Source organism: Sinocyclocheilus rhinocerous, unplaced genomic scaffold (genome assembly GCF_001515625.1).
Source record: "Sinocyclocheilus rhinocerous isolate Xijiao unplaced genomic scaffold, SAMN03320098_v1.1 scaffold436, whole genome shotgun sequence".
Taxonomy (NCBI): Eukaryota; Metazoa; Chordata; class Actinopteri; order Cypriniformes; family Cyprinidae; genus Sinocyclocheilus; species Sinocyclocheilus rhinocerous.
The window spans coordinates 215,944-232,012 of record NW_015631718.1 but is presented as its reverse complement, the minus strand read 5'-3'; the positions used below and the strand labels follow the sequence as shown (position 1 = coordinate 232,012).

The 16,069-nt window shown below is 38.1% G+C and overlaps 1 protein-coding gene across 1 annotated transcript in view; it reads right to left on the bottom strand.

Moving 5' to 3' along the window:
* LOC107741884 (neural-cadherin) overlaps window positions 1-16,069 on the bottom strand; it is a 307,523-nt gene that overhangs the window by 99,786 nt on the left and 191,668 nt on the right. The window contains exons 9-13 of the mRNA XM_016554680.1: window positions 13,002-13,170; window positions 12,026-12,196; window positions 10,920-11,092; window positions 7,826-7,993; window positions 5,993-6,242 (exon numbers count right to left, since the gene is read on the bottom strand). Of these exons, the coding sequence (XP_016410166.1) occupies window positions 5,993-6,242; window positions 7,826-7,993; window positions 10,920-11,092; window positions 12,026-12,196; window positions 13,002-13,170 (931 nt within the window). The remainder of the gene's footprint in view (window positions 1-5,992; window positions 6,243-7,825; window positions 7,994-10,919; window positions 11,093-12,025; window positions 12,197-13,001; window positions 13,171-16,069) is intronic.

The following is a 16,069-nucleotide window of genomic DNA, read 5'->3' as shown; positions in this document are numbered from 1 at the left end:
TTAACAATACAGATTGTCAAAGCAACTGTACAGCATTAATTAGGAAAATAGTGTGTCATTAATGCAAAATTACAATGGTATACACTCAATTTTCAGTTAAAGCTGCAGTCCGTAAGTTTTGCCTCTTTGCCGCCATCTCTGTGGGAAAACCTGCAATTGCAGCTGTGTTTGGAATTGTATTCCATGCGTGGGGTTGTGCTCCAGCGCGGATTAATCTAATGTTTTGAGGTGAATGTGTGGCAGTCAGTCACGGCGCCGGTGTGGATATTTACTGTACTTCACAATCACATGATTTCAGTTTCTGTACAGTCTAATCTCTAATTGTCATACCATTAGAATTTCATATTAAGAAATTCATATAAGAAATTATTTTTACCCAAAAAGCTAATTATGCTCCCTGGTTGCTACAGACGTGACGTAATGCAAGTAAGGCAGCATGCTTGAATTTCCCACGAAAACCTACCCGTACCACTCAAATTAGAAAACATTATTATAAGCTTACCGTTGTGAATCGGACTAAACTAAGGCGATAGTTTTGAACATTGGTTGGTCATGTACTTGCTCAAATATTGATTTCGGATCATTTTTAACCAAAAAAAAGTTACGGACTGCAGCTTTAAAGGCAGTTCATCATTGAATTCAGTGATGTCATCATCCAGCTCAGTTCAATTTAATTAGTATCTGTGCAATCCTCCTCTGGCCAGACTAAACCAGCAGTTCAAATCCAGGCTGCAGCAAAGTCACATTGAGCAGAGGACTCAACTGGTTCCTGTGGTCTTTGCCGGTGGCCGTCTAGGAGACAAGGTCTTTACTGGGGATCTGTCTCTGGGGCTCATCTAGTTGTCCTGGTCTCCGCTGACATTCATGGCTGTCGAGGTCATCTCTAGGTCCTGATCCACCATCTGGGCTGGATACGTACTGGATCCGGATGACTGCAGTGACCATTTGATCTGGATACAGACTGGATCTAGTGGCTACGGTGACCTCGGAATAAGAAAAAAACGCAGTGACCATTTGATCTGGATACAGACTGGATCTAGTGGCTACGTTGACCTCGGAATAAGAAAAAAACAAAGGGAATTAGGTAGAATTATGGGGACAAGATCCGTGCCTGCAAGGCAGGGACGTCCAAGTTATAAAATCTAGTGAAGGTAGATGGGGACTACCAGCCGGCGGCCGCACAAATATCACCAATAGAAATCCCGCTAGACCATGCCCAGGAGGAGGCCATTCTTCTGATGGAGTGGGCCCTCACACCTATAGGACACTGCAAGCCTACTGAAGTGTATGCCAGGGCTATAGCATTGACTAGGCCCTTTAGAGATCTCCACAGCCTTGGTTAGAACTTGGATCAGCTCACTGCCCACACTGGGCCGTGTTGTCTGCGTCGGAGGCGGGGTTTCAGGCCCTTCGCCGGAACATGCCCACTCTTCAGCATCTGAAGCCGTCAATGACATGGAGTCATCAGATACAGCCTCCTCCTCAGATCTGCCGAAGGAAATCAAGCTGCTCGCAGCCGATGAGGGGCACGGATCCTCACGTGTGACGCACACAGGTGAATCAGGTGCTCTGCTGTTTCTTCCTCCTAGGGAAGAGTGGAAACGGGAGAGCAGAGAGGGGAGGACTGCCTTCATTAAAGAAGGCTACCAACGAGCAGAGATGGGCGAGACTCATGCTCTCACAGTGAGAGCACTTCGTACCGGTGAGCACAGCCTCTGCATGGGTTCCCTGTCCGAGTCACACTTGCAGCGCGACATTTGAAACAACGTCGCTGGAAATTTGCTCAGAAATTTGCTTAAATACACCGGATAGCCACAGGGGAAGGCTTCTGGATTCTTCCGCTGCCGGGGGCTCCTTCTCATGGTGGTGAACTGCAGGCTGAGCTTCTTTCTTCTTCTTCGGCTTCTTGCTTGCAGAGTCAGCGAGGAGATGATCTTCGTCACTGAAGGAGAAAAATTCTGACAAAATGGCACTCTGAGCCGACTTATATAGTCGGCTCCTCCCCTTTTGGTTGGTTGAAGCACCATTGGTTTGTACAGTTACACAAACGTGAACAAATCAGGCTTCAGTATTAGAGTAAACAGGAGTTGCCCCATACGTGTCAGAGACGCAACGGGAGAGACTGTTCGAAAGGAAACTCTGGCTTTCCATCAGAAACAAATCTGACTTATCTTAACTCTGACATTATGTCTTATCTAAACCTTATTACATTAGTGGATTATATGTGTTCAAGAGGAAATTAAGACCAAGCCTACTCTCCTAAAATGTGCTGCTCCCAGAACTAGAAGGGACATGAGGACATTGGAATTTATCACTGGACACTAATCACCATCTGATGTACTTTGAGGTTTTAATTTTCTATCAGCCAAAGCCGTAAACCATGAATTAAACAGGAAGGCCAAATCCATTACGACCTCCTCCATCCAGCAATTCCTCATTTCGCTCTGCCTCTCTCTTCTCCTGCCCCCCTCTCTTTTGAACATGGCACTGGCTGTACTCTTTCATAGAGAAAGAAGCACTGGTGTAAATAAGTCAAAAGCAACAGAACATATTAATTATTTGTCTGTGGCTTACGCTGAACGATAAAGTGTTTCCTATGAAGATATTACCATTCAGATTACAAAACTGATCCTGATAAGGTGCCAGTGTCCTCATACATCTCCCGATGTATTAACATACATCTTTTAAGAATGCAGTACTTAAAAGATGTATGTTAATACATCTGGAGTTGTAGGAGGACTGTTTCTGGAGTTGTAGCCGGTTCAGTATTATGGAGCAGTCATAACTGGGGGAGAGCAAAGGATTCATCCATGAAGAGAGAGCCAGATTAACACTGCAGGGCAAACTCTGTAAATTACAGGGGAAGTACAGAGACTTCCTGCAGTGGAAGAGATGAACACAGAGGAATACTTAAGTAGAGGCGAACCGACAGGGTGGGATGAAATAAAGGCTATTAAAGAGTCGTGGCTACAGGACATATTCCACAATAATCAGAGTTTAAGAGCATGATTGGATTATAAAAAATAATTAACAAGTGTAAGGACAAGGAACAGGAATTCAAACAAGAAATAGATTAAAAGCTGTCATTTTAAATGTGATTAAAGTGTAGATATTAAGACACTTTGATAAGAAATAAGAAAGTGCAGGCAAAAACTATAAATTTAAATGGTTTGTAAACAAGCACCACAGTGACAAGCACAGAACTCTGTTCATTTTAATCAATTCAATCCAACTTCAAATGGTCTAAATTGAATGTTTACATGCATCATATGCTCCAAAATTTGGTGAAAATATCAATTTGTGTCATATGTATTAGATTAACACTGCAGGGCAAACTCTGTAAATTACAGGGGAAGTACAGAGACTTCCTGCAGTGGAAGAGATGAACACAGAGGAATACTTAAGTAGAGGCGAACCGACAGGGTGGGATGAAATAAAGGCTATTAAAGAGTCGTGGCTACAGGACATATTCCACAATAATCAGAGTTTAAGAGCATGATTGGATTATAAAAAATAATTAACAAGTGTAAGGACAAGGAACAGGAATTCAAACAAGAAATAGATTAAAAGCTGTCATTTTAAATGTGATTAAAGTGTAGATATTAAGACACTTTGATAAGAAATAAGAAAGTGCAGGCAAAAACTATAAATTTAAATGGTTTGTAAACAAGCACCACAGTGACAAGCACAGATCTCTGTTCATTTTAATCAATTCAATCCAACTTCAAACGGTCTAAATTGAATGTTTACATGCATCATATGCTCCAAAATTTGGTGAAAATATAAATTTGTGTCATATGTATTCTTAACCTAATCTCTGCACATGCAAAGAGCTGCATTTCATGTTACACTACACTTTGCATCTCATTATAATCAAAATTCTGTATTTATACACTACTGTGCAAAAGTCTTAGGCCATTAGTATTTTAACCAACAAAAATTGTTTTAAGTCAGTTATTTCTATCTTTTGCTGAAGCGTGTCATTATGAAATATCAGTTTACATTTCAAAAAAATTATTTTACCATTAATTGTAGTAATCCAGTTAGATTTTTGTCTGCACAAGGAGTCTGGCAGCAGCCAGTGCTCCACAGAGATCTGATCTCACCATCATCCAGTCCGTCTGGGATTACATGAAGAAACAGAAAACAGACAGACTAAATTCAGATGAACTGTGGCAAGTCTCCCAAGACACTTCAAGAATTCTACCTCCAAAGCTACCTGAAAAACTAGTGCACCCAGGACAAAAGTTGTTTTCAACGCAAAGGTTGGTCACACCAAATGTTGGTTTGATTTAGTTAATAGAAGTTAATTGATAAATACAATCTATTTAAGACATTATTTTTGAAAGCATCCTCACTTTTTTTACACAAGTGCCTAAAACTTTTCACAGTTTTGTATCTTTGCAGGATGGTTTCTTGAAGTATCTTGGAAACGTTGCCACAGTTCTTCTCGATTTAGTCTGTCTCAGTTTTTTCCGTTTCTTCATGTAATCCCAGACAGACTGGATGATGGTGAGATCAGATCTCTGTGTGGAGCACTGGCTGTTGTCAGACTTCTTGTGCATACACAAATCTCACTGCATTATTACAATTAATGGCAAAAGATATGTTTGGAAATGTAAACTGATATTTCATACTGACGCACTACAGCAAAATATAGAAATAACTGACTTAAAAAAAAAATTGTTGGTGAATATACTAGTGGCCAAAGACTTTTGCACAGTACTGTATATGTTTTGACAGTTACATCAAAGCCATGCTGAAATGTTTCAGGCCTGTAATACCTTTATGTAATATCTACCTCATGTCCTTTAAATTATTTGAACTTAGTTTCTAACTACATGCATAGTGTTGTCCTTCACTGTACTGGTTGTGCATACAAGGTACTTTTAACCCTTAAATGCATAAATGTTTCTCCAATCATTATTACATATTCGGGTCTTTAGCGACCCGGACATACAGTATATATCCAGCACGGATAGATCTCTAACTGCTGCAATAGCAAAAAACTCTCTTGATATTTTAAGAACAATTACAGAAGAATAAAATAAAGCATATTTTGCTACCTTTTCAAACTTAAAAGGGTTCAATTTGAGCAGGTAATTTCACCATCGCTGTCATCGTCAGTAGGCTACATCCAGCATCTGCCTCTTATTCGCGATCTCAAATATATTCTCAAAACTATCGTTTTCAATGACTTCTTATTCAATATTTTGATCACTGGCAGCTTATTCACCACATCCAGCATCAAATGGCAGTGACATTTATATTTCATTGCGTATAGTAATTGCTCTGCAGTAAAGCCATTCAAACCAGTTCAATTTTTGCTGATGATATTCGTTTGTTTTATGCCTGCGGTAATTATGAGTGAAACGTCACGTCATCATTGTGTATAATACAGTGTCACCTTGAGGAAAAAAGATGCATTGCACATATTGAGTCATCAGATATGTAAATATAGTTGCACAGGAAAAAATACTTGCACATTTACATACCTCGGGTCTCTAGCGACCCTATACACTTTTTACAAAAAATTAATCAGAAAACATGCAGGCATTCTTTTATATATTACTATTTTTTTCTTGTTATATTGTTTATAATTAATAGATTGAGGAATACTAAGAAAGTTTATGTCTAACTTTAAAAAATGAAGGAGGGAGAGGGTAGAGAATGATGTCCCGGGTCGCTAAAGACCCGAGGTATGCATTTAAGGGTTAAATCTGATCTAAATTCATGAAAGGTTTATATGGAACTCTCTATTTAATGATTTATATAAGATCAGCATCACTTCTTTTCAATTGGACTGAGCTAAATCAACGTTTACATTAAGGTTTTTCATTCTGGTTGAGCTACAGGATCAGTTGGATTATTAGGCTGCACAACAGACTGCACAGACAGGAATACACTGCCAATAGTAAATGTAACTTTTTTTTTTCTCATGACAACCTCTAAACCTGTTTCAGCTGTGCTGAGCCATATGGATATCCTTTACCTGTGATGTTTATGTGAACAATAGTGAAGGCAGCCAAGGGAACAGGAGCCACGTTCTGAGCTCGAACCCTAAGCATGAAGTTGCGGGTCATCTCATAGTCCAAGGGCTCTGAGACAAGTATAGAGGCAGAGCCATCTTCACGATTCGGGGTTAGGTAAAAACGAACAGGCATGTTGCTCTCTGGCACCAATCCATCCTCCAAGTTATAAGTCACCCTCGGGTCGCCCAGCGGAGAGGTGGCCTTGATAGTCTGCAAGGAGGACATTTTTTAACATTCATTTATACACAACCATTCAAAAGTTTGGGGTCAATATGATTTTAATTTAATTTAAATCAATACAATTGTAATTATTTTATACAGCAAGGATCCATTAAATTGATCAAAAGTGATCAGTTTCCTATTGGAAATGTTTCTTGACCACCAAATTGGCATATTAAAATTATATTATTATTAAATGCATCAATGTAGTGCAATATTACTGTTTTTACTGTATTTTTGATCAAATAAATGCAGCCTTGGTGAGCATGAGACTTTTTTTTTTTAAATCTTGCCAACCCCACATTTTCACATATTTAAAGTACTATATAATATATTATTAAAATAATAATACATTTCATTATTATAAAAATATATATATATGATAAGCAATAAGCAAGACACAAGTTGATCATGTTCAACATCAAAGACTTCTCTTTCTGTCCTAAGAGAATTGAGTCTCTGTCTTTAAATATAACATCTGTGAATCTCTGTTAATGGGGCAACTGTAAGGATATCACCACTACAGATCAGATTAAATAAGCTCAATTACTTCCTCTTCCTATACCAACAAGAACACAAACACCATTTAACACAAGATCAATTAGAAGAACAGCAAGAGCTATCTCTGTGCAGTTCTCTATTTTTGTCTTTTTATTTATTTTCCTTTTTTCTGCCCTTTGTTCCTCCTTGCCCTGTTTATTTATGCTGTTCTTCATGAAATGCTCATCTGCATCAATAATGGTCTTAATGGCAATGAATGTATTCCAGGAAATTCTGCAAATGAATGCTTTCAGTGCATTTGTAATCGAATGAAAATGAAAAAAAAAAAAAAAAAGAAATGTCCATAAATTATCCAGTGATTCAGCGATTGGCTGACTTCCTAAATAGTGACTGTAACGAAACAACGTCCTGGAAATTTGAAGCGAAGGATCAGATGATTCATGGCAGGGCTACTGAAATGCTGCTTGAAGTGGGGACTGGAGCTTAGAGAATCTTACAGCATCTTACAATTATTTTAAATGGCATGTGTATGTATGTGTGTGTGTGTGCCTTTGTGTACTTGTGGATTTGTGACAGGCAGTGTGAAAAATCTGTGTGGTCGAGCAGAAAGCACAGACTGTCAGTCGTAACCGCCAGTATGCTACATGACAGTAAAGTCGACAGTGTCTGGGAACTCAAGCCCCTCAAGGAATACCCAGAACCTTATTGTGGGATTAAAACTTATCCACATCCATCATAGCATTCCTTCAATGCACACATGAAAGACATGGTCATTATTAATGCAGTGCCTCACAGGTGTGCTTCAAAGGCCCAAGTAATAAATCACTTAGCAGAAGCTGTATGTCTGTTTTGCCTCTTGGTTTTGGTCCTTCATTCACAGTATATTTAGTATTGGTGAAATCATCATCTTTATGTAATGAATATCTGTGGAACCACTGATAGTCACTGTTTGTTACCCTGTATGACTCTGATTCTGTTATTAAGTGGAGTAAAAAAGCAGGCATAAATCTACATAACTCACATATTTGTAGATCTATAGTTTATAAGTGTTTAGCGTTAGGTTAAGTGCATACCACAACTGGAGTGTCTCTGACAGTGTTTTCAGGTATGACGACCTCATATGTGTCCTTCTCCCACTGTGGAGGCTGGTTCTTCACGTTAGTTATGGTGACTGCCAGCTCGACTGAACTGCTCTGATTCCCTCCATCTGTAGCGATGATCTGCCTGCTGATGTAGGTCCTCTGGAAACAGTCAAACACAATTATCGAGACGTCAAATACAATTTAAGACTATACTTTTTAGGGGTGTGCAGCGAAGCCAGTACTTGTATCTGTATTTGTATCTGTAACAATCACAAAATTATTCGTATCTGTACCTGTATTTGGATAAAACCGGAAGTAGGCAGAGCTTGAACCAGAACTCCGTAGAGTTATATTTGATAAAACCATTATGTTTATGGTTTTACAGCCTATATTTTTCATAGTTATCACTGAACAAATATGCAGTGTTTAACTAACATAATATTTTTTTTATGATTATAACATTTATTTATCTTCTAACAGTCTGAGCTGATTTCCTTGTATAGGCAGTGCTTCGAGATGTAGTGCGGTTGTGCTTCGAGCAACGTGAGTTCGAGGAAATGCATGGAAAAAGGCAGCTGCAACACTGCTATTTTATTTGCGCTTATTTCATTCATAAACTCATTTAGCTACTTCACACACTTGTTACTGCGTTGTAATTTTAGAGGTTTATGTAAAACAACATGTTTTCCGTTGGCTCACAGGTTCCTGCGCAGTTTTAAAAAAGTAACCTATTTCACTTAAGTAATTCCAGGTCTGGAAAACCTATGGAAAAAAAAAAAAAAGGAGTACATAGTATGGAAAAATATTTGTGTTTCGACTATTTGCCCTATTCAGTGTTCTAAAATATAAAATTAATAATTTCTAAAAATAAATTTATCATACAAGTAGGAAGATTTCATGACAAACATTTAGTGATCATTTGAACACGACTGAATGAATTCAAGGAGCACATTTTCGAGTCTTTTTTTAACTTCACTAAACAAATGTGCGTGTGCCGCGCAAACCAGCAAAACATAAGGAGGCAAACATGTAGGCCTAGAAGAAAATGTATCTGTATTTAGGTTGATTATTAGCCTACTCTTGACAGAGAGTTGGTTTGGTTTTTGAGAGACAGAGACGCGCAGAGACGGCAACGCGGCTTTTTGATTGGCGATCGCGCTGTGCTTATTCAATCATTGCCTTTTATATATACACAAATAGTAGAACGTGTATGATGTATCATTTTAGGTAATATAAGGCCTACTCTTGCCAAGCTCTGATTTCTGAGAGATGCACGGAGTGGCAACAGCAATGCGGTGTTTGATTTGCGCTCTTTTCATTCATAAAGTTTACATTCATTCACTTCACACACTCATTATTGCGTGAATTTAGAGGTTTGTGTAAAAATTCATTCGTGTATCATATCGTAGCCTATAAGGTTTAAATCATTCATTGCCTTTTATATATACACAAATAGTAGAACGTGTATGATGTATCATTTTAGGTAATATAAGGCCTACTCTTGCCAAGCTCTGATTTCTAAGAGATGCACGGAGTGGCAACAGCAATGCGGTGTTTGATTTGCGCTCTTTTCATTCATAAAGTTTACATTCATTCACTTCACACACTCATTATTGCGTGAATTTAGAGGTTTGTGTAAAATATCGCGCTGATCCCCTGGCTCACCTGTGAATCTAGCAAACACTAGACTGTGCTGCAGCCTCAGCCGAATATTCGAGCAGAATTATTCGTTATCTGTTATTCATTTTTGAAGCCATTATCCGTGCCTTTCCGAATAAGGTATTCGGCTTCGGGCACACCCCTAATAATTTTATTCAAACCAGAGCCAGGGTGAAATATTTGAATATGAGAAAAGAGGGAAAACAGTTTTACAAAATATTTTAGGGATGTCAAATTTGGCATATTATTTTAAGTTATTAAAACATATATTTTTTACAAAATTAACACACTGGAAGAATTTGATAATATTAATGTTTCAAATAGTGCATAAAACAAAATTGAGATTGCAGTTATTTTATTCTAATTTTTAACAGAATACTAATAAATATGCATACAAAATGCACACACACAATATCATAAATAACTGTAGTTAATATTTTATTAAATTACTATTTCTATGTTACATCTCTCTTTAAAATAGAACACTTACTTTTTACAGTATAAATGTAAAAAAAATACTCTTTTTTTATTTTTTATTTTTAAGAGGCTTGTCCTCCGCAAATAATATATTCATATTTGGGGGTTCTCGGCATCAACAAAATTTAAAATCCCGGCACTACAACACCAAGGATGACCTTTAAATGGAACTGTGTCAAGTGTATCAACACATCTCACTGCAGGTGCCTGTGCTTATCAGCAAAATCACCGAAGCTGTCCGTGTTCACAGCATTCAGCTTCGTATCTGCATGTCGAATGATGCGAAATGACAGCTAAACAATTTTCGCCCACCCTCTGTAATCGCACAAAGAACATATACAAACTCTCAAACATGGACACACAAAGCCTCACCATATACACCAGCCGACACAAGACCTTGGTAGTCATAGCAACAGTTTTACAAAGGTCTCTTGTCAAAGGTGGTCCGATATCAGTGTCTTTCAAACCTAAACACCTACTCACATACAAACAAACACCCCATCAGTAATCACTATTAATGCTTAAACAAGTTTTTTGTACTTCTGTGCGAGGTTATTTCTCTCATCAACTTCACAAAAACAAGCAGAATCTGTAAAAGACCTTGTTACCACCAAATCAATCATCTGAGTGGAGTGCTGTGAGAAACAGTTGTGGACCTGCTAAATCATTCACACTGCAGCGTCTTAAAACTTCACACAAGAACTATGCAATATTCATGTTGCAAATGCAATTTTCACACCTCGAACTCCTGCCCTCTATGAGGGATTAATGATGAATCATTCTGTTGGAAACTATTCCTGAGAAAGTTCAAGTCTGAAACTTGCTTTTTAAAATGCGACGTCTTGACGGCACGGAGCACCCACACATACAGGTGAACTCACGATTTCAACTATCAGGACTCCACACAGTTCAAAATAAGCCCAAGTTGGTTGTTTGGAGCAGGACTGACCTGCGAGATTGGCTGGTTTACGTAGATCCAGCCAGTGAGTGGATTCACTCGTAGATACTCCGGCTGCTCCTCGGACATGGAGTAAGTGATGGCCGCGTAAGTGCTGTAATCATCATCATGTGCAGCCACTCGCAGAAAACTGGTCCCGATCATGGTGTCCTCACGTAAGAAGTCTGTTAGTAGCAAGACTCTGATTATTGCACTGGAAACACTGTCCTGCTGGTGCATAATTCGATGAAAAGCTTTGATAACTGTCACATACTCTGATCCTATCTTTGAAATTGGATGTGCAAGATACTTCGATAAATCTTAACCAAAATAAATTAATTTCAAAATCAGTTTGATATATCAGCCTGGTCTCATTGTTTATACGTACATATATAGTTCTGTGATGTAGCGTTAGGCATGTGTGAGGAAAATGACTTTCTCCACTAACCAGCTTTATCAGAAAGATCATGCTGTTTGACCAGCTGACATAAGTGTGTTCAGCAGTTGGTTCACCAATTAAAAATAGACTAAGCTTTGTTGTTTATCCTATATGCTCAATGCATGTGTTTACATGCAAATAAAATCCTAAATGAAATCTGTTCATCATATAAAGTGGTCGTATCTTTTCACAAGATTTGGATTAATCTGTTTGATTCATATGGATTCAATTTATGATGCCTTTATAACTTTTTGGATCTTTTAAGTTTAGTGGCTGTGTTTATGCAACTAGGCCCAGATACTGTATGATAAATCCCTCAAGCACCATATGGAAAATCATAAAAAGCATCTATTCTGCATAAGCTTCATGGATGTCATGAAAATGTAAGACATGTTTTAGTTTTACACTCTTCAGCTGCAAAGTGTTGCGAGACAACTGTTCTGATTGGTTGTGTTTTATGACTGACTGTCGCATCTTGCCTCATTTTAATGTGTGATGTGGACAGACAAATTGGTTGTTGTTGAAATCTTCCAGCATAGCACCTGGTTAGGAAACTTTGTAAAGCAGCTTAGAACAGCATGGATATTTAACAACACTTAGTGCCTATACTTCTTAGCAATGTACAACCCAACAGGTATGAGACATGAAAGATGTTAAAAAGAAGGTGATCATTGCTCACATTCGTAGCGCAGGTTCTCAAATTTGGGGCTGTTGTCATTCTCGTCGAGGATAAGAATGTTGAGCTGGCAGATGCCTATGAGGGGGTCCGCCGCTTGGTCCGTGGCTGTCACTGTTACTGCATACTCTCTCTGCCTCTCCCGATCAAACGTCATAGCAGTTACGATAACACCTGAAAAAGTACCTCCGTTACCACTGAGCTTCTGTTTAATGATAGTTAAGCAACATTCACCAGATTCTAATACATATAAATTCACAGTACAACAGATAATATAATTTTGTTGTAACCCACAGTAAGGTTACATCCCTATTTAATCTTGTATAAAAAGGAATGAAATTATCTTTTGAAACCACGCAAACAACATTATTTAGATGCACAGCAGATTTGTGCGAAATATTCCTTCATTTTTGTTCAGTGTCAAATCTCTCTACAGCTTCCCATTTGCATTTAAGAAGTCATTGCAAACACGCCTCAGGTTTCTCCCAGTGCAATCCATTCCTATTTTCTCTCTTTATTCTCCTCTATAAAAGACACACTGATTGATGTCCAATGAACAGTTACATTTCATAAAGCATTCAATTTCTTTAAAAAGAGGGCTTGAGACAACATTTAAATGCTGTCTTTTCTCTCCCTTTGAGAGTTGGCACGTTTTGAAAGGCTATGATTAAAGTGAATTAAACAAGTTTGAATTCATGAAAATACTTCAAGGCTTAAATTTCTTTGCAAGAGAGAAAGAGAGGGAGAGAGAGAGAGAAAGGGAGATAGTCAACAGTGAATGCATGACATTATAAGAGAGTGCTTAATGAGACATTAAAGAGGTTGTGTTCTGTTTCAAACCCTGTGACTATTTCAACGACATCTGATTATTTTGAAAGGAATGACAATGGAGACATCTACTTTTATGCTCGCAGTACAGTAATTGAGTATACATTGAACCAGGAATAAGCTCATTGAATAAGTGCGCTTGAATCATTACCTGTTTCTGGATCAATGCTGAAGGCAGGAACCGTGCTGTCTTTATGCATAAAACCATATGTGACTTTTCCATTGGCTCCTTCATCAGCATCATCCGCATGGACCTGCAGCACAAATGTTCCCACTGGCTTATTTTCCAGAACTGATGCCTTCTCTTTATACTCGGCACACTGTGAGAGGGAAAACAGATAAAGAAAAGGAAAATGTACAGTAAGTAAACCCAATTTTAATAAGGCTATTTACCGAAAGGCTATGATTAAAGTGAATTAAACAAGTTTGAATTTGTGAAAATACTTCAAGGCTTACATTTCATTGCAAGAGAGAAAGAGAGAGAGTCAACAGTGAGTGCATGACATTATAAGAAAGTGCTTAATGAGACATTAAAAAGGTTGTGTTAGAAAAATTTTCTGTTTCAGATCCTGCGACTGTTATCTCAACGACATCTGATTATTAAAAAAAAAAAAAAATGGAGACATTTACTTTTATGCTCTCAGTACAGTAATTGAGTATACATTGAACCAGGAATAAGCTCATTGAAAATGTGTACTTGAATCGTTACCTGTTTCTGGATCAATGCTGAAGGCAGGAACAGTGCTGTCTTTATGCATAAAACCATATGTGACTTTTCCATTGGCTCCTTCATCAGCATCATCTGAATGGACCTGCAGCACAAATGTTCCCGCTGGCTTATTTTCCAGAACTGATACCTTGTCTTTATACTCAGCACACTGTAAGAGGCAAAAACAGAGAAGGAAAAGGAAGATGTATAGTAAACCAAACATTCTAATAAGGGTCTTTACACTTGTATTAGGATCTGTCTTGGGTGATCAGATCACAAGCGGTCAGCTGAAACACATTATTGTTTACACCTGCTAATATTGGTCTCCAATGCAACTTTAATCATAGCTTGTGAACAGGATCTCTGAGGGCCACTGTTTACAAAACACAACAAAACTGAATAAAAACAGGAAAAATGTTTTAAACATTCAATTCAATGGTAAATTACTTTTAAAGCAGCACATAATGTAGCACCAAACAAAAACCCAAAACAAAACAAAACAGCTGCATTTACCACTAGTGATTGGATCACTCAAAAACAAAACAAAACACAAAACCAAATAAAAGCAAAACTTTATTGATTGATTTATTAAATTAATGAACATAATTTCACTGATTAGACTATCTGTGCAAGACATAAGTGTGCTAATGACAACAAATGCCAAGGAGCTGATACTGTAAGGGCAGCAGAAGTGAACCATTACTAAAAAGCAAGTAATTTAAAGTAACAGAATTGGAGCGATTGAAAGATAGAAATAGAGATGAATAAGAAAAGCAGTAAACACTGTGGACTGGACGCAGACTGACGGTACAAAGAATGTTTGAGGAGGCGTATTAATCCTTATCTCTTTGGTTCTGTTGAGAGTCATCTCTGTTTTATAATTGAAGCGCCCTTGAATCAATTCCATCCCACTGAATCTGTGGAGACGTCTGGAATAAGCCTGGATAATTCAGCCATGCTCCACCACCCACACACATTCTTCATCCTTGCACGTGTGCGTAATCACAAAAAAAGAAAAAAAGAAAGCGCTGCCTCCCCTTCATCATTAGTTTGCTCAGCTTAAGATAGCTGAGGTTAGTTGAGACTCTGGGAAAACAAATACAGTATATAAATCCCTTTAAAATACATGGTGACAATTCCCAAATCGGTCCACCAACTTCCCCTTTGATGGCCACATCTGACACCTAATTAATAACAAGAGACCCAGTCCTTTCTGTGATGGTCTCTTTCATCCTGCAGCTAGCTAAAAGCAGCCGCAAACTCTGTGTTGTTCAATCAGTCAGGTGAATGTGAAATCCCATAAGGCTGGAAGTGCAAACATCAAGCATGGTACCCCTTGTTGAGTCCATCTCACAGACCTCCAGAAACCTGGCAGTAAAACACACATGCCGTGGGCCTACAAGTAAGAGAACTTCTCAGTGGAGATCCATGTTCACACATCCACGGGAACGGTTAGGTATTCCAGAACACAGATATGATGGGGGAAATGGGACAAGGTTCAGGTGGGAGCTTTATAAAAAACAACAAAGAACTTTACTTCTTAGTAACAACCCCTTTTTCTCACTTAAAAAGGGTGGATGAAGGTATTCTAGGAAGCTATAGTGGCAGGAAAAAGATAAATAGAAAGCGTGCAAAGAATAGAATGAGTGCAAAAACAGAATGGGGTTAAAATATCTAAAGATGATCAGTGGCATGAATGCTTTATTTATTTTATTTTGAGAAGTCTGGCTCTGAGGTCTTTCAGCGGAGCAAGACCTGCCACTTTGGCTTCCCCGTGCTGGCTGAAAAACTAAAGAGATGTCTTGCATCTCAGTGGATGCTAATTTGCTTCACACCCTGCCAAGAGAAACTCAAACAAAATACTCCACAGACCTGAAAATAAGTTTTTAAGTACTAAGCAACGGCCCACGGCCAAGCATCTCCTCACCATGCAGCCTGGGGATATTAAGACCCTCCAAATATCTTCAGTGTTGCACTCAACCCATATTTACTGGAGACATCGGGAAGCAAGCAGACCCATAATGATTCAGCACATATTTCAAACACTTAATTAAAAGTCTACAGCTGATCAAGCAGCAGCCCAGGTTGCTTTGCTAATAATATCTCATGAGGGAAAAAAAAGTGTGAGAGAGGATAAATTTGAGAGAAAACTAGAGACAAAATACAGAGCAAGAATATATGAGATATAATAAGGGAAGACAAATGCTCTGTTCCAAAACCTTTAGACCTAGAGAAACAGCATTCGAAGTCATCATAGGTGGCCGCTGATGCAAAGGTTGTTCAAAAGGAAGGCAATTATTTTGCATTCTAAGGCACCTAATAAAAAGAATATACATAGGCCAAACATTAAATTATTATATTTGAATATGTAGTTATAAGTCTGAATATATACAGTGTATAAAGTTATTCAGGAATTAGAAATATATATTCAGGACTTATCTGCATTTATTTTATAACATTCAGAAATAACATAAAATTATAAATAAATAAATAAATATATATATATATAT